At 44.1% G+C, this 19,145-nt stretch overlaps 1 protein-coding gene across 4 annotated transcripts in view; it reads right to left on the bottom strand.

Moving 5' to 3' along the window:
* Positions 1-19,145, bottom strand: part of KMT2D (lysine methyltransferase 2D) — a 1,692,256-nt gene that overhangs the window by 794,538 nt on the left and 878,573 nt on the right. For all 4 annotated transcript variants that reach the window (XM_086963706.1, XM_086963708.1, XM_086963710.1 and 1 more), the window contains 3 exons: positions 14,079-14,240; positions 13,698-13,782; positions 13,037-13,140 (listed from right to left, as the gene is read on the bottom strand). In XM_086963706.1, coding sequence (XP_086819832.1) covers positions 13,037-13,140; positions 13,698-13,782; positions 14,079-14,240 — 351 coding nt within the window. The remainder of the gene's footprint in view (positions 1-13,036; positions 13,141-13,697; positions 13,783-14,078; positions 14,241-19,145) is intronic.

Here is a 19,145-nt window from a genome sequence, read left to right as displayed (position 1 = left end):
GCCTAGCTGTGAATGGGCAGGGGTCCCCATCTTCAAATTGGCAGCCCGGGGTCGTGATTCACCTCGCCTCTCCCACCTGAGGGGTGGGGTTGGCATAGGCTGGCACACCCCTCTTCCTGACGTAGGGTTTCCCGCCAGTCTTCCCGCCAAAGTGGATAGTCCGAACTGGTGGGGGTCAGTTGCTGAGTACAGCAAGTGGTCTGGAGAAGCTCACAAGGGGGGCAGGCCTTTGAAGCTTCCCCCTGCCCATCTTGGGGGGAGGAGACTTCGCACCTCGCCCAGGATGTGCATTGTTGCAGGCCCAGGAGAGCGGGGGCTCTCCACCTAGGGGTCCAGCAACATGCCTGCTGTGTGGCAGCCTAGGCAGCTTCTCAGACCAGACGTGGGTTTGGATTTTAGGGGGCATCTCTAACACCTTAGCTGCTTTGGAACGTCCAGCTCCAGTGCTGAACGTTCCATTGCGCAGGTGCAGCTGGAACGTCCAACGGCCGACGGCAGCACTCCCGAGGTAGTGGTGCCGTCAGCCGTTGGTATAGGCGCAGCACTTAAGAGGTTAAGATGCCCTCTGGTGCATTTTACATTAAATCCGACACTGGCAACAGTGTGGGTTTAATGAGCTGAGAACTTTTATATCAAACTTGTCATTCTTCAGTGGAGCCATTATGGTGTCGGGGAGTTCGTAATGACAACCTCCCAGCACCATATACTCTTAATGGCATCACTGCACTTACAGTGCCCAGGAATGGCCATGGGTACTGTAGGGGTATATGGCTCATGCACCTGTGCCCACACCACTGGCATAGGGCACCCAGCTAGAGGGGTGACTGAGGTATGCCAGGGTAGTGGGTCTTGTGGGCATGGCACACAGGGATGTGTGCCATGTAGACTCTTTGTTTAGTTCTGTACCTAGACAATCAGCCTGCAAAGGCAGTGTGTGGGTGCCAGGTTACAGGGCCCCTAAGGGTGGCACAATAATTGCTGCAGCCCCTTGGGATCTTCTCTGGTCGCCATGCCCTGGGTACCTAGGGTACCATTTACTAGGGGCCGATAGGTGGCCAGAGATGTCAATTGGGATTTAGTTTCAACACAGTTTTAGGGAAGGAACACAGTCCCTGGGTACCTGGTTGGCAGGGGCCCAAGGCACACTCAGTCAAAGCACATCAGCAGTTCAGCAAAAATTGCAAGAAAGATGGCACTCTCACACTTACGCACGTCTGAACTCAGCAGAATTGTACATCGGATCTCTATTGGATCGACCCGTTGTGTGTGGTCGGGGATTGGGCTCGATATCCAGAAAGAGGAGCAGATGTGAATAACACGTGGGTCTTCAGTACAGCGACTAGTTCATTGCTGGACTACTAACCTTGTATATTGAATAAATAATAGCTGGAATTAAACAGTGACATTTGATACTATCTTTGCACTGAGGAAGCTCCCTATGAGGGAGCGAAACGCATTGGCTGATGATTTGAATTGAATGTTTAAGACGACTTATATGAAATAAGTGACTTTTTCAAATATTCTTGGCTAGTTGGACTTTGTGAGCTGCGCACCACCACTTATCATATTAACTGTTTACCAGAGGCATCTAAAAGTTTTGACTCCTTATCTGGAGGAGGAGTCTGATATGGGCCCGTTTACGGGCATTAGAGACTACCAAAGAGGCTGAAGGTAGTTGGCCTATAATGAAGACTAGATGTAAGGGAGCTGCTTATATTTTTTTATCAATTCTGGGTGAGAGAATGTGAACCCGCACCGGATCTCTAAAGAAGTCATCAGCATTTCATGCCTTTAAGCATAGGCAGAGTGTGAATTGCCCTACATTTGGTAGTGAGGTTTTAAAATAGGAAATCCTCCTCTAAAGATTTCTTGTGTTACTGTACCCCATGATATTCGGCAGCTCTCAAGTAATTCTATATGTCCTACATTGTAGTCAGGAAGGGCAGGCTTTGTAGGGTAAAGATATGGGTTGTCTGTAGGAGAATCTGTGTGATAATCCTTCCAGGGATCTATTGGCATAATGTCGTCTCCCCATCCCCGTCCCCATCATCATGTGGTGGTGGTGGTGGAGAGTTAGTTGGAGTAATTAGTAAATGCCCTAAAGGTGGAGAGGTTAATGTAGGGGAATTTGGAAAAAGAGGAAGTGGAGGAAGGCTAGTACCCACATTCTTTTTCTTGAAAGGAATGAAGGGTGCTTCTTCTAACTCAGGTTTGCGTTTGAGACGACTTTGTAAGAACATGTCCAGTATTAGGATTTATGTAGAGTTCCTTCTGTTTTGGGTCCAATTTGGTTGTTGGGACATTGAAATTAAATCCTGTTGCTTCCGAGGCACAGATATTTCAATTTCAGTTCAAAACAAAGTTTATTTAGACAATTTGGTCCTTAAACCACAACTCATACATTGTCATTTAAAAAGGTTTACACATTATAAAATCTTATTCCGAACGCTAATATCATATCCTAAAAACTGAAGTCCTAACAATTTTAAAACACAGTAATATTTCATTGTAAATTGTGATACGCTTTCCAGCACTAAAGCCTCTTATGACGTAGGGAACGTATATACACCCTGTATATATTTCCCAATGGCTATTGCGATATCTAGATTTTCCATATCAGCAAGAAGCTCCCATGTTTGCAAGCGCGCCTTTACATCATACTTTAAAAAGATCGGGCGAAGAAATAATTCACGTAAATTTAAAATTTTCGACAATCCAATAAAATGTGTAGAATGTTACATTTCATCCCCATCCTACAAATGCATTTACCATCAGGTTGCATTAGGCCGGATTTTATTGCACTATTTGTTACAGCCGGGTTATTACCAATTCTTAGCCTAAGGACTTCCATTCTTAACGCACAAGTTACTACTTGTGTAACGATATATCTGTAAGAGACATTAGTGAGTGATAGATTCCTTACCTTAGAATATCCCCAGACGTCAGACTGGATCCGGAAAATTTTGCGTAGCAATACCCCTGCGCGCCGGCAGGCGTCGTCGCGGCTCCGCGTCCGTCGTCAGCGTCGTTAGCGCCGGAATGACGGAGTACTGAGATGCCGCCCATGCGCGCTGACGTCAGTTCTGATACACAGCTTCTCTGCGCCAGATACGCAGAGCCATGATAGAACCAACACTGGTGCCATGAAACTAGGGCCCTGAAAGGGGATGACCTTAACCCTAGATATCAGTTCGCAGAACGGGGAGGATGGGTGAGTCGTTAAGGAATCTATCACTAACTAATGTCTCTTGTCTCTTGATCGTTACACAAGTAGTAACTTGTGCATCTGAAAGAGACATGTTAGTGATAGATTCCTTACCTTAGAATAGATACCCCAGCAATACCAACCTTGGTGTTGGGTCTGCGAACCAATAATCACACCAGAAAGTCCTGGAGGACAGAACGGCCAAAGAAGCTATCCCTCCGGACTTGGCTGTCGAGGCAATAGTGTCTTGCAAACGTGTGCAACGAGGCCCAGTAGCTGCCTGGCAAATGTCCTGCAAGGGCACTCCTCGGCCCAGGGCAGTGGTAGTCACCGTGGCCCGAGTGGAATGAGCCCTTAGTGTAACAGGGGGTTCCTTCTTAGCCAAGGAGTAACACGCCTGGATACACAAGATGATCCACCCCGAGATGGTCCGCTTGTGCACCGCCTTTCCCTTCTTAGCGCCCACGTAACCAACAAAGAGTTGCTCCTACACCCGGAACTGGCGTGTGCGATCCAGATAGTAAGAGAGCGCACGTTTTGGGTCCAGACGGTGGAGCATCTCTTCCTCTTTCGAGGGATGCGGAGGCGGAAAGAAGGTGGGCAAGGTAATGGACTGCCCGATGTGGAAGGCCGTGACAACTTTGGGCAGGAAAGAGGGTCTCGTCCGCAACACAACCTTGTCCGGATGAACAGAGAGGAAAGGAGGTGTAGAAGAAAGAGCATGGAGCTCACTCACTCTCCTGGCAGAGGTGATGGCAACCAGGAAAGCAGTCTTCAAGGTAAGAAGACGGAGAGGACAGTTATGGAGCGGCTCAAAGGGAGCACACATTAGGTAGGTAAGTACAAGATTCAAGTCCCACTGGGGCATCACGAAAGGAACAGGAGGAAATGTGTGTGATGCCCTTCAAAAACCTATTTACAATCGGGGACTTGAACAAGGAAGGCTGATCAGGCAGCCTTAAGAAGGCGGAAAGGGCAGAAAGGTAGCCCTTGATAGTGCCCAGAGCAGAGCCCTGCTGGGCAAGAGAAAGGAGGAAGAGGAGAACCTCAGAAAGGGGTGCAGAGAGTGGATCCACAGCCTTTGCTGTGCACCATGCCACAAATCTGTTCCACCTGCAGGCGTATATCGACTTTGTGGAGGGACGCCTGGCTGCCAGAATGACATAACAGACTTCGGGAGGCAAGTCAAATGGCCTCAACTGTGGAGACTGGACAGGTTCGGGTGGAGGACCGTCCCCTGCTGCTGCGACAGAAGGTCCTCCCAAAGAGGCAGATGAATCGGGGCATCGACTGACATGCTGAGTAGCTCGGGATACCAGTATCTTCGTGCCCAGTCCGGAGTCACAAGGATAACCTGGGCCCGGTAGCGCCTGATCTTCTTCAGCACTCTGGGCAGAAGTGGTATAGGCGGAAAGGCGTACAATAGACAGCAACTCCACTCGCGACGAAAAGCGTCTCCGAGCGAACGCCGCCTTGGAAATTCCAACGCGCAGAACTGATGAAATTGCGCGTTCTCTTCTGTGGCAAATAGATCTAACCAAGGCTCTCCCCACTGCTGAAGAGGCCTTGCGTCAAACACAAAACACAACCTCGCCTCAGTCCATTATCGCTATTTCAGGCGTTAGGCCGCCAGATGTATCTTTAATTACTTGTGCCCAATTATGACTGGAACTTCAGTTTCTCATGATCTCCCACAAACACTCCTTATCCACCAAGTCCATGAAACAGCAATACAACTTGCCCTGCAGCTCCATGGACTTCCGCACCACAGCCCACAAGGCAAAGCAGTGGTCAATAGTAGAGTGACCTTCCTTGAAGCCTCCCTGTTTTATTGGGACTATCGAACACCCCTCCACCCACTCCTTTAATCTACGAAGGATTATTTTTGAGAATACCTTTTCTCTAATGTCCAGCAAGTTAATTAACCTGTAGTTTATTGGATCCTTCCTATCTCCCTTTTTATGTAATGATCTAATTATTGACCCTCTCCAGGATTTAGGCAAACAACCAGAGTCTAAAATGGCCATGAACATGTGCGATAGGAAACAAGCCCACCAATCTATTTGAGATTTAATTAGGATGGCAGGAAGGTTATCTGGTCCTGCTGCACGAGATAAATTCAGCTTCTTGATTCTTTCTTTTACTTTCTCTATATTAAAAGCTGGTTTTAACTCTTCTACGGAGACTGTCCAAATCGATTTTTCCTTATTTCCAGGTTCCTATTTGCTTTGTATAAATTACCCAAGTAGTTTACCCAAGCCGCCTCTTCCACAAAACAGCTCATATTTCCCGGTGTCCTTCCTGCGGCCTCCTGTATCAACCTCCAAAACCCTTTCATATTTTTAGTTTCTATTGTTTCTAGTAGGTTTCCCCAACATTTTTCTTTAAAAATCCTTTTCTGATTTCTTACTAAGGATTTATATTCTTCATTCAAGTTGAGCAGGATCTGTTTTCAGCTTCATGGAGTATCTGACTACGCTCTATTTTCCGAATGGCCCTTTTCTTATTCATGCAGGCAAGATTAAACTACCTGGATTGGCTTCCTTGGCTATGTTGTTCTTTTACATTAGCCTGTTTCTTATCGTTTAAATGCACTCTGAGGCATTGTACCGCCTGTACTACTTAGTCCACGTACCATATCACCTGCTGTGCTTCAACACTTTCCTTCGTTAGGTTTTGTTGAAAGCTTACCAATTTCTCAACATATTCTTCCGTCAGTTTTGTAGTCAGGCGCTTGGGATATTCCACATTTTGGGGGATCACTCTCTCACATGGGCCTGTAGACCCCCTTAAACATTCGTAATACAAAGCATTAGGGTCACTATCAGTGCTCTTGATCATCCAGAAATGTTTTCCCATTACATAGTTCCAAGCCTGAACAAAAATATAGTCTATAGGGCACTGTTGATTGACCTACTCTAAAAGTCTGTGTTGCTAGGGGGTCTGGGTCCAACCTGCCATTTAAGCATAATAATCCTGTAGAACCCAGAAACTTCCCTAATGCTTCATCCTGATTGGTAGTTAAACACATGGGAAATTTTGCTCACCCAATATTATAAGAGCTCAAAATTTCCTCGAAACAATGGTCTATCTTTTCATAATTTAATTTGTGTTGAAAATCGCCCTTCATCACCATTACCTCAGTTCCATACATTTCATTTAAATTTATTATATCCTTTTTGAAAAGCCCCATTCTGTATCATATTCTTTTTGATAGCTCCATTGAATATATACATTTATGAGGATCAGATTCTCCTCTTTCCCTTCGCTGCTCAAATGGAATACCTTACAAACCAACAACCATTTGCACGATGTGCTGATTAACTTAACATTTTTCGCTAGCCTGGTTGAAGTGAGAGTCATAATCCCACCCGACCGGCGACCACATTTTTTTATTTTACCGGCTGGCTTATGAATTTGAACAAACCCCTCAACCACTGGGGTGTTGCCGGTTAGCCACGTTTCCTGCAAACAAATAATATCAACATACTTTGCAACGTGGTTTAAACTATCAACCTTTTTATTGCCCTCCCAATCCATTTATGTTCCATGATATTATTCTCAGGCTATTCGACAACTCAGTGTCCTAATCAATTTCACTAAGGCACCCTGATTCATTGAGACCCCATGAGGATGTACTTAGGATACTATTATCCAAGCCCAAATTGCGCCAATTTTTATTATGCTCCAGGTTCTCTACTGCTACGGTAATATTTGCCTTCTCACCATGCGCCCCTGCTACCAACTTCACCTGCCTTTCCCCCAAACCTGTATGGAATCTCAGGAAGTCTCCCTCTCTCTGTTTCCCTTTTTCAACTTCTACTTCAGGGATTATTCTTATACCCTCTTAAGATCTCCTTCTCAGCTTTCTGAATGGCTGCTTTAACCAGACCGGAGTAGACTTGGACTTTTGTGTATGCAACGCCTTTATTATTACTACTGAACCCTACCTGTCTCAGATCCTTTGTACTAATTTCTTTTAAACTTGGGCATTTTGCAAAGGAGAATAAGAGTTGGGAGCGATTTAGAGGACAATCTTCCTTCGTTATTTTCTCCCCATTACTTGATCAGCGGGTTTAAAGTAAATCCACATTTTGTTCTTATTGATCTTATCTGAGGAAGTTTTTGCGTCCCAATCTCCACTTCCCTGCCATTCATTCTTTTTAAGTAAAGTGTTCGTTCTTCCTTCTATTGCTGAGTTTCTAGAGGATTCTTTCCCTCCTAACTTATCTCCCTTAATTTTTAAACTCTTATCTTCCCTACAGGATTTGCGGGTGAATTTCCGCGGTACCATTTTCCCTTCCACTTCTGCAACTGTTCCTACAGAACCAAGTTGCCTCTATATGGCTTCTTTCAATTCTATTATTTCGCAGCATTCCGTTTCCATAAGATTGTTCCCTGGTCTGCAACTCCTTGCCCTTCTCTTTTATTGGTGCCTTCTTTCTTCCATGTGTGTGAGTAGGTCTTTTATGAGAATACCTATGGGTCAGACGTTTAGGCCAGGAAAAATTTCCTCACCTCCTTACCAGCATTGGCCATCTAGAAATGTGCATATCGGACTGAGCCCTACCCTCTGCAGTCGCCCCTGTGTGCCCTTCAGTGCTACCTTCTATTAAAGGGTCTAGTACTGGTCTAACCATTGCTGGCATCAGCCCCCTTATCCCCTGTAGTTCTTCTACCATTTTCTTTAACTGTATTCCATGGTTATTTAACAGGGAATTATTTAGTACTGAAACTTCTAACAGACTTTGCAACATTTTTTGCAGCATTAGCTTAATGTTCAACATAGAGGCAGAAGATGATGTCGTAATATCTAAGCCCAGCGTGCCATTCCGTAACATTTCGTTTACAGAGTCTATGATCTTAGAGCTTTGGTTTCCTTTATGATCAATACGGGCCCCTTCATCTTTAGACCCATTCTCTACCGATATCTAGTTCTCAATCCCCAACGAGGAAAATATCCGAGGCGAAGATGAAAGTCTTGGCTCCAAGGGAGTGTCAATTTGACTTATGTCACTCTGTGAGAGGGAGGAATCCGCAATCTCCATGACCTCCTCTACACTTGGTTGCTCCTTGTTACTTTCTTGATCATGACCTTTTCCCGGAGTAAGTGTCCTCTTAAAGTGTTTCCCCACAAAGTCTTTTATAGATTTGGACACTAAACCACCTTCTTTCCCACCTCCTTTTGTTTTGTCAACTATGATGGGTTTCTTTGTGATTTTCCTCACCTCCCTTTTCTCATTTCCCACTGGATTATTCACGGGCGCCCCTTCAAGGCCTTCTTCAACTAGCGTCACCTCAAGCTCCCCACTTTGTTTCGTTGAGTCTTTACATATTTTTCTGGTCTTTTTTCTTCCTTGGCGCCATTCCGATTGGGGCCTCTATACATGCTCTGTGTTGTTAGTAAGATTATAGGATAAGTCTATTCGTAGGTTTTGCCCGCCAAATCAGAGTAAGCTCTCAAGCAGGGGGCTCTCTCTACCTCGTTACCTTATTCAGTTCATCAGTTTGTCAGTCCCAAGAGCCAAAAGTTAATTAGACCCTTAGTATGCGCTTCCTCCTGCTCTGCCTGTACTTTCTATACTCAAGCCAGGTCTAGAATTTAAATAAAGATGATTTTAATACTTTTTGATAAATTAAAAAGCACTTACAACACTTCCCTCCCCTGTGTGCTGACTGGCTGACCTTTGGTCTTCTTACACTGGTCTTAACACAGAATAATTGTTTCAATATACTAGCCAAGGTCTGATCTGAGACTGTTGAGACCTCACTGGTCCCTTAAAACGGGCGTTTCCCTCAAGGTGTATGGTTTCCCACTGCGTTTCCACAGTGCCGCCGCCGCTGCCTCCGCTGTTACTCGCCAGGGCCCCCAGCTCCCTCCTCCGGATCCACCAAACATAGTACCTCCAGAGGACTCACTGGCAGGAGCTCCCCACTGAAGGCACGCGCTCGAGTTGCAGTCTCCCTATCCTCACAGTATCTGCAGTTCCAGTTGATGATTACACGGACCTCTGAGTGTGCCTCGCAGGTTTCAGAGATTTGAGCTCGTATTACCGGTGCTTTTTTCCGGCCCTTTCAGCAAATCAACGGTGGTTATACAATAATTCAACGCGGAGCACCCGACTTCTGTGCTTCCCGCTAGATCACTCGCTTCCTTCGTCGTGCCTCGTCACGTTGCTGCCTCTACCTCGCCAGCCACAGCCACACAGGAGAGATCAACACTATTCTTGGCAGAGGCACAGATATGGATTTCAGCGCAGAGGATTTCAGTGTCGGGCGGAATCACTTTTCGGTGCCGAAGTTTTCAATGTTGAAGGAGGCTTTGACATCGGCGTCCATTATTTCGGCTCTGAAGCGGTTTTCGGCTTAGAGCCTGAAGGTTTTGGCTCAGTGCCACTCTTTGGCCGACTCGATCACAAGACGGAAGGCTTAGAGACGTGTTCCAGTGCCGTGCAAGACGGCGGGACGTCAGAAAGATCTTGTTGTGCCCACCGTGGCACTAAGGCTGGGGTGGGACCGAAATCTGGTTTCGGCTGAATTGGATTTTGGGCTAGGGAGCGTTTGGTACTCACGGTACGTTGACCTTGTGGCTCTTCTCCTTCTGACCCGAAGTCCAATTCTGGGATGGAAGCAAGTTAGTCTTGCTCTTCCTCCTCGGCCCCTTGTAGGTCTAATTCTTGCTCCAATTCTTCACCGACGATGTCCGACGTGTATTAGAGGTTTGGCTCTGCATCTGGCGACGTCGAGCCAGACGATCATGGAGCGTTTTCTTCAATCAGAAAGATCGGTACGCGTCGCAGCCTTCTACGTTGTGCTCCGGAGACGAGCACAAGGTGCACACTTTATGTGAGTCGGAGCGCGGACACTTCGCGTGGCACAAAGGACAAAATTTTAATGAAGTCTGTTCCATCAACTGAGAGGTGGACCGACATGGTTAGGCTGGACGGCCTTCCTGAGGATCTTCAGCCGAAATAGAGGTTTTTCCTTAACTTATACGATACGCAGAGAGGGGGGATACGCGTTCAAAACAATACCGACGGGGGTAGAGTGGATTACGCACCGAGGGGAACCAGAAGGAACTGTCTCGAAGCGGAGAGCAGAAATACAAATCCGAACCAGATGGCGGAAAAAAACAATCTAACAATGGTGTTGATGCCCAAGTGCACTATCACCGAAAGGAGGAGTCATCTACCTCGTGACTGTTTTTCTTCGAAGAAGTCTTTTCAAAGTGCAAACATCCATACCCAAAACTAGATGGCAGGAGTATGCAAAGCATGTGATCAACAGCTCAGATGCCTCGAACATATATACAACAAATCACTGAAAGGAAGACTGACCGACCAAGCCTGCTCTTCACTAACACAGCAAGCTGTGACAATAACTATCTGAAACATAGCCTTTAGAGTAAGTAGTCTAAAATGTCAACTGTGCATGGGCTTGATGGGCAAACCCTTAAGAAAAATGAGCACCAAATTAAGGTCCCACACTATGGAAAGATAAATGGTAAGGGTGGGAAACCAAACAGGTGAACCCCTTGAAAAATATAGTAGAAGTGTGAACATTGACTGCTGATCTGGCAAAAAAATTAAAGCCGGCGAATCGGATATATAACCCTCAGCAGTGCATGTACGAACCACATGTTGGTCCAGGTACAGCACAAAGCACAACGCACACATTAAATGCACATTGATGGGACCATCTCCTTCAGTGCATCAACAAAACAAGACCAATGTCCAGAATAGTCTTAGTCGAGGGGTAAAATGCTGGTAAGGTGACGCCCACCTCTTCACCAGGCAGATGACAAACTCAAGCTGCACCACTAAAACTCCAGGTAAGAAGGGGGAGGCTCTTGGTGTTCTGAGACGGAACTTGTCCTTAACACAGCGAGAAGTGGTCTGCACTAAGCAGAAGTGGAAGAGAAGGACATAGATAGCTAGAGCAGATCAAACTACTCCATCCTCTGCAGCCAGTCCGGCAAAATCCAGATCACCTGTATACAGTCACAATGCAGCCTATTCAGAACCTGAGGAATTGGAGACAATGGCAGGAATGCTAAGTGAAGCTGGATGCCCATCTTTGAGCAGAAAGCACCTCCCCGAGTTCCTTCTCGATGAAGTGTTGAGCTCAAAACAGGGGTAAGTGTTCTCGTGATTAGTGAAAATGCACCACTTCCAGATGGAGATTCCATTTGTGATCGTCAAGATGCCAACTGAGATTATTTTCCCTCACAGTCAGGGAGCCTGCAGGATAATGCAAAACCAGCTAGAAATTGCGACACTGCCCAGGAATACAACCAGAAATTGCGACACTGCCCCGGAATACAACCTCAGGGCCTTCAGAGAGGGTATGCAAGCCCAAACAACCTTGTTTGCAGGCATACACTATCATTGCAATGTTCTCCATCAAATTCTGAAATGACTCATTGCTGAGCAAAGTCAGGATGCCTTGAGGGTCACACAGATCGCCCGAAGATTGAGCAGGTTAATGGCAGACAGTTATTCAGTGGGAGACCACAAGCCTCCGATCTCCATGGCATCCAGACGACCACCACCCGAGTCAAGGGAGATGGAACTGTGGCCATTGCTGGTGGAGAGCAGAAGGACTTCTCAAAGTGAGGTGTTGTGTTACCATCCACCACCCCAGCTAAAGTGCCACCCTCAAAGAAATTCCCAGTTCCGAGACCACTGACAACAGACGCATCTCTGAAGTGCTTGCAGGTGTCACCAAGTGTGATGAACACCTGGACTCTTTAGTCAAGAAGGTCAACGTTCAACTTTAAGTGGCTATATAGGCAGACGATACCACTGGAGGAATCAAAAGGCATACATTGTTAGTAGACTAATCCCTCCATAATTAACTGCTCATCTTTCCACTTTATTTTCACTTGTCTGGATGAACTATTCCCATGGAGCACCTGAGAATTCGGTCACATTGTTTTATGAAATACATTTTATTTTTTAAATGTATAAACATAATACATTTCCTGGTTACTTCACAACATTGGAAGTTTTCTACAATTTATGCTGATTTGAGCAAAAGTCATGTAATATTGTAGGTTTTAATCTACTACTTGGGCCAGTTTGGATGGGATACTAACTGACAATTATCTAAGAAGAATTACTGCTTTGATAGGACATATATATCCAATCGGGGTCAATTCTGTTAAAGGGTAGACCAGCTTCACTGAAGCATGACAATTTCCAGTACATAACTGTGCAAAGAATATTCTACATCTCCGGAGCAAAACACAAAAACAACAGGAACAACAGGGTGCCCAATTTCAGGCACTTTGTTTAAGGGCCTTTTTATCTTTCCACAGTTGGCCTTATTGGATAGTTAAATTCATCCACAATTAGGCAGCCAACCCTGCTTATTTTATTTACACATATGGCATTATCTGTACTTTATCATTGGTTCCACTCGAAGATTATGGCAAACAAATACGTGATAAGTTGTTAAAGTTTGTAATATTTAACGTTCATTACAAATATAACTATTTTCTTCCTGATACTAAGGCAGCACCAATATTTAAATGACACTAAGTTATGTCCCCATCAAACTCTACAGATGACCACTAAAAATACTCATCTTACCCACTAGCTTAAACCATGCACCCTAACAGGGACGTTCCCATTCACTTAATCTGAAACCCAGTCTTGGAACACTCCTTCAAGCCCCTCGAAACAAACTATATGTCTATAATGACACCCCTCCATCTACACAGATGTCAAACAAAAACAAAACACAATCTGGTTAGTGAGAACGTGCTCACTCGACAAGCCACACATCGAGTTTAGTCAGATCATGATCTGTGGATTAATGGAGACTTACCTGGGTAGTCTTGACGCAGTTTGGGGAAGTTCATGTTGGAATAAAGCACTGGAGAAATGGTAGAGAGCTCCCCAAGATCCTCATCTTTCTCCCATCGTTGAAGACTGATTTTGTTGTAGGAAAGGCCATCCCCCACCCTGACAGCAGGTGAGTTAGGAGTATAACACAGTCCAGCCCCTTTCACTTCCATTATATATAGGGCTGGACTGGCTTCTCCTATCCCTGCAGACAGGGAGAGAGAAGTAAGGCAAGAAAGATATTGTGAGAAAGATTGCAATAAAATAAAGGCATATTCTGCAAATTAGAACCTACACACAAAAAACAATAAATTTCCACCCACTTATCTAACAACTATGACAACAGCAAACAATCAGACACAAGAGAGAAGGAAATATGAGATGGGAGCTAATGGCAATCATAATAGCAGTAGTACATTAAGATTTCAATGTTGATTAGGCTCATAGACGTGAGCACTAACCAGCGCCAGGTTTCCACCCTACTCTAGACTCCCCATTCTTTTAAATCCAGTGTAGGCCAGCCATTACTTGTCAGTTTTAGTTCTGCCTCCACAATCTGAAACTGAATGGCTACTCTCCCCCCCTCCCCACGCCTCCCCCCCCCCCAAACTGTCTCCTTTTTAGGAGCTCAGAGTATCACTTACGTGTTATCCTGGAGCTGAGGCTGACAGGCAGTGGGATAAGATTCAACAGGAGTTGAAGGGGTGAGAGATCCCAGAGAGCCTGTGTCTGGAAAAGAACAAAAATGAAGGGTGCAATATCAAGTCAACTGCCGCACATTAAGTACTATGCAGAGCACCGAAATACTAAGCATGTCCTCACGAGGTCCCAAGAAAAGAAAAAAAAAAGGCACGAAAACAAAGGGATCAGACAAAAAAAAAAAAAACAGAGTACATGTAAAGCACATCTTTTCAAAGGTCTTTAATGGTGAACAAGGTAAAAATCAATCCAGAAACTTCAAACTTGTATTTTTTCATTCTAAACAGCAAATAGCACGAAAAGCATAGGTGCCATCAGAGTCATACCTTGGATAGATGATCGTGAAAGTGGTGCTCCGCAGATCTCTCTATCCATGCAGCCATCTTCCATTCCAGAAGCCACACAGTTTAGAAGCTGCTCCCGCTCCGGTGGGCCCAGTACATCTTTCAGGAGCTGCTGGATGTCTGTATTTTCCATTTTGGGGAGCTCTGCCAAGGATTGAAAAATATGCAGGATACATCATTCAAGTTATCTGCATAGAGGCATGCACCACACTGTTCAGAGAATCAACATTTACATACAGGTGCCTACATATCAAAGACTTGATGGAAAAGCATAACTCTCTCCTACCCAAGCACACCCACAGATGTTTATGTCAGCCTCCACAGCTAGATCCCACAACAAAACACCTGAAACAAGTTATTTCCTGTGAACACAGCTTGATTATAACATAGGAGAAACAGCATCTCATTCGACAAGTGTACACGAATATCACAGTGCTTTCAGTACATCAACAAAGCCTGTTTGATCCTTATCCAATCACAACTCAGTCCACTGTATAAAAAATAATCAATCGGCAGAATCCCACGTCACCCACCACAATACAAAGCAACTGGTACTAGGCCATTAACAGAAACAAACCAGAATTGAAAAAAAACACACACACCAAACAGTAATCTGTTGAGCTAAGCATGCACACAACTAGCAATGATATAATACTCAAGACCAAATCACCCACATTGGTACCTCCCCCGCTTAACTCTACAACCTAAAGAAGCAACCGCACCAGATCAAAAGGAGCACACAGCTCCAACAATCCTACATCAGAAACAGATGCCACAGAAATATAAGCCAGCACAACTAAATATAAGAGCAAAAGAATCTGGCAAATGCCAGATTAAGAAAACTGATTAATGTAACTGAAGTATTCTTGATCCTTAAGCTTCTCCTAGTGACACCCTATACAAGCACTGCCAAATGATGATCAGAAACAGAGCCCTAGCAAGACCATGCATACATTCAAAGACAAGCCCATCATATGACTTACCTTAAGGCTCAAGAAACTAATAGGTAAATTGCAAACCAACTGTGACTATAATCACACGACAAGACTGCACAAGATGAAGTGAGCGACATGACTGTATGAACCAATCTATGCACTGTTCGAAACACATTCTAACCTTCCTTTTCTAAATTTTGAGAATATAGTGGTCACATCCTCAGAGTGCGAAAGACATGAAGATAAACACTCATAAAACATGGGACTTCCTTGAACATGTAATGCACAAGGAAAACAAGAAGAAAACAACGGCTGCAGTGACTGGTACTCAATTCTAAAAATTCCTCCTAGCCAATTGCCATCTCCTTAATCACCTCACCAGTAACCAATCGTTCTCTAATTTTGTAACACGTCTTAAACCAATTGAGTGAAACTGGAGTGCATTTCTGCACAGCAAAGCAAAGGATTTAAAAAAAGGAAACCATAGAATGTCCACAGTGGCCATACTGATCTTAGGACCTATAATCATCATAAGCTTAGTATTTCCATTGGCACAGCCTGCTTCAGCACATTCCATTTGGTGGCAAGAAAACATTTAAGATGTAAGCTACTATACAGGTTGAAAAAAGGTATTGGGCACTTGCGATCTCTTTAAACAAACAGATTGACTCCTGATTTGTTGGCTTTCATACAAAGCTGGCACATTTTGAAGCCTCTGCACATCAGTAACATTGAGGGGCCTTAAGGTTTGAGAAGGAAGCTGGAAAACAATTTCACATGAAAGTACAAAACTCTGCTTATAAAAAAGAGACCGACAACTTCTAGCCCAAGAAAAGGTTGACGAGAGGCTAGACTGCAACTTATATCGTTGGACTATCAATGAACACAATGAAAGGAGTTATCTAAAACAGTTTAAAAGTCAATGAAGGACTTGCTTTCAAAAATAATTAAATGCAACACAAACATCAAATACTATAAAGTTTCTGAATAGGGGAAAACAAGTGGTGTCAAATTGGCTCAACGCCATTTGCTATACACGATTTAGCAACAAGGAGAAACATTCTCTATCAGACAGCAGGGACGGAAAGTAGAAAGAAGGATCTTATGGCCTGTTTGGAACATTCAGCTGGCAACGCCTGAAAGAAAGACATATGATTGAATGCTTCTGTATGGGAGAACAAACAATAACAGTCTCTTGCTTTTGTAGTGATATCTACTTTACTATTATGCCTTTCAACTGGAGAAGTTTCCAGCAATAACCCAAGACGGTCATAAGTTAGGATAAAGGTGATTGCAAACATTTTTTCTTTTGAGACTGTTTAGGTCTGAAAAATATATTTGTATATCGTGCATCCTCAAAGTTGCATTGTGATACTTTGGCTATCGTCCCAGGAAAGTGCAGAAATAAGACAGCCAACAGCAGCAAAAGGTAGGGGTTCACTAAAAGTAGGCTGCTTTAGAAGACCATTATACCAGGTATTGTTTGAATCCAGGCAGATAAAGACCAACCAGGACTTTGTTCCTGAATCACAATAATTTTCTTCAGGTGCGCGGAGAGTAGAGATTCCTTCCAGTCTAAACCAAGTGAATGTAGTGTGGATGGCAAGCACTGCATGCCAGTACAAGGCTTAGGCCAACCGCCTAACTGGTATCAGCACTGGCAGTGTCGATCCATTACAGCAATGGGTCTACAGCCCTTCCAAGCAACTTAAGCGGATGCACACATCTTTCTGGTGTATTGTTTGTGGATTTTATCTGGGGGTGCATTGTTCCAGATGAAGGTTCTAAAAACACTCACCACCTTATTTTGTTGTTGATTTATTAATTCCCAGTCTCCTTGTAGATGTAAAAGGTATGACATCTTGCACTGATTCATAAGTTTTTAGGTGCAACTGTCGTGTGGTATTATTTCTGATGTTTCGAGCTCAAATCAGCATTGTCAGGACACTTTCTCAACAACAATGTCCTTTTACGAATATCTCCCTCTCCCACTGATTACCCAATCAGACTTGTCTAAGATTCTCTTTGACTATCAGAATCATCTGACGTTTTGTTCCCAAAAAGCGCCAGTTACCCAGTCACTTGATTGGTTCAACTGGTCTGACAAAACAGACAGGTACACCCCTATCCAGGGACTGTTGAGGAGCAAAATATTGCTCTGCTCTCTGAACAGTGCTACATAGCTCACAGATGGGCATAGCTGGTTATAGCCAGCACTGCTGTCACAGGTGAAGGGCAGCTTTACTTCCTGCATTGAGCAAAAGCAGACACAAAAGCAAGGCATTGATCTGCCAAAGGTTAGGGGAGCTTCAGCTCTTTGGCAAGCAAGAGATAACTATGCTGGCTGTCAGGAGAGGAGCAGTTCTGCTTTCTATGACCATTTAGTGAGGAATAAGACAGGTGACAAAAGGATGTCACTGCTTTTAGTGAGACATTGATATGTTGCTAATACACAAATTTCCAGATTCGCAACACTCTTTTTCCTGCTCCAATGCATGTTCAAAGCCTCGCTCAAGAGGACTGCAAGGAAAAGAACAGCCTAGCAAAGAATAAAGGAAATTAATACAGGAAGGTGAGGAGTTAAAATCCATAATATAGAAAACCATGATGATAACTTAACTTGATCAAAATGTTGAGTGGTTGAATATTGGACTAGCGTTAAAGTCAGACCATTAACAGCAATCAACACTTTAAAAAACAATTGATGCTTTTATAATTTGTCTTCAATAGTACAGTGCATAATCACAAGGAAGCAGATGTGTGCACCAACAGGCAAAAGCAGCGAAGAATAAGAGGCAGATTTTGCACCTTGTGCAATTTCATTTCTATTCAAGGCTTTATAAAAATATAAAAAATCTCACTGATCTATTACCCAGCTATTAGCATCTTGAAATTATTAACAAAACTGGTACAGAATTTACACCTTCTTCTAATCAATCAAAGGTAAGGTTAAGCATACAATTGATATTTGACCCACATAAATGTTAAGAATCTCACCAATCGAATACCCTGCTATAAACATTTTAATATCATAAAAAAAACGTAGGACAACATTACGCCGTGTTAAAATGCAATAATAAACCAAAGGGAAAGAAAAGCATACAACTGGTCGTTAACACCATCAATATCCTGGACCACCATTGACCTGCTGACACGACTGATTCAAATCTGAATGGAGCCCCCATATTTTCCTAGACCGTCTGTCTGGCCCTTTTTCCCTTACGCTTATAAAGTGCACTTTATCAGTTATAGATAGCCAAAAATCGCCCCTGCCATTTTTGGAATGATGGTGGATGTGGGTCAAACCAAGGTGAAGCCAAGCACAATCGAAAAACTGCCATGGCCCAAAAAATCCGGGGAAGGGGGGAAGGTGGGTATGTATATGTATTTGAGTAATCGTGCAGTCTACCTCACAGGTTAATAAATCCAGCACGGGCACCCTAGAGTACCCAACGGAACCCCCCACATTCTTCTGCAAGAATTCTTACTTTAATATATTTCAGTCTGACATTGAACATAACCCAAAGATCTTTAAACTAGACCCGATGAGATCCAACAAAGAAGTCTCTAAGCCTTACTAACCCACGAATTTTACACCTTAATATACTAGAACTTTGAAAAATATCTAGCATCTGTTTCTTACTCTGGATAGGAGTATACCAGTTATATCTCCCCATACCTAGCATTTTCCAGGCAGCAGGCGCAGTTTTTCTGGGAGACAACAGGGTCTTGAACTACTTTTTTCTATAGTAGCTGGGATCAAACATTTTAAGCAAGCATCCCTTGGCTACTCCCCAAATATGAAGCTCATAAATAGATGGAACAAAATCCTATGATCCTTGAATGCCTGCACTGTTAACAAACAATGGGCGCATATATTGTAAAGGAGCAGCTAAATAATACAATTTCATACAAGGTAAAAGGGCACGAGTCCAAATGAGCCCATAGATACTAGAACCAAGCAACACAGTCAAACGGTTTTTCAGCTTCCTACAGGGTGCTCTGCTCTGGGCTCATTTGCGACATCTATTGCATTCAATAGAGCAATCACCCGGCGAACATGATCAGAAGTGCCCCTCACAGGGATGAATCCATGCTGCTTCGCTGAGACTAA

The sequence above is a fragment of the Lissotriton vulgaris genome, chromosome 1_1 (genome assembly GCF_964263255.1).
Source record: "Lissotriton vulgaris chromosome 1_1, aLisVul1.2, whole genome shotgun sequence".
Lineage (NCBI taxonomy): Eukaryota > Metazoa > Chordata > Amphibia > Caudata > Salamandridae > Lissotriton > Lissotriton vulgaris.
Note: the sequence above shows the minus strand (reverse complement) of the source record. Positions and strands in the feature narration are given on the sequence as shown.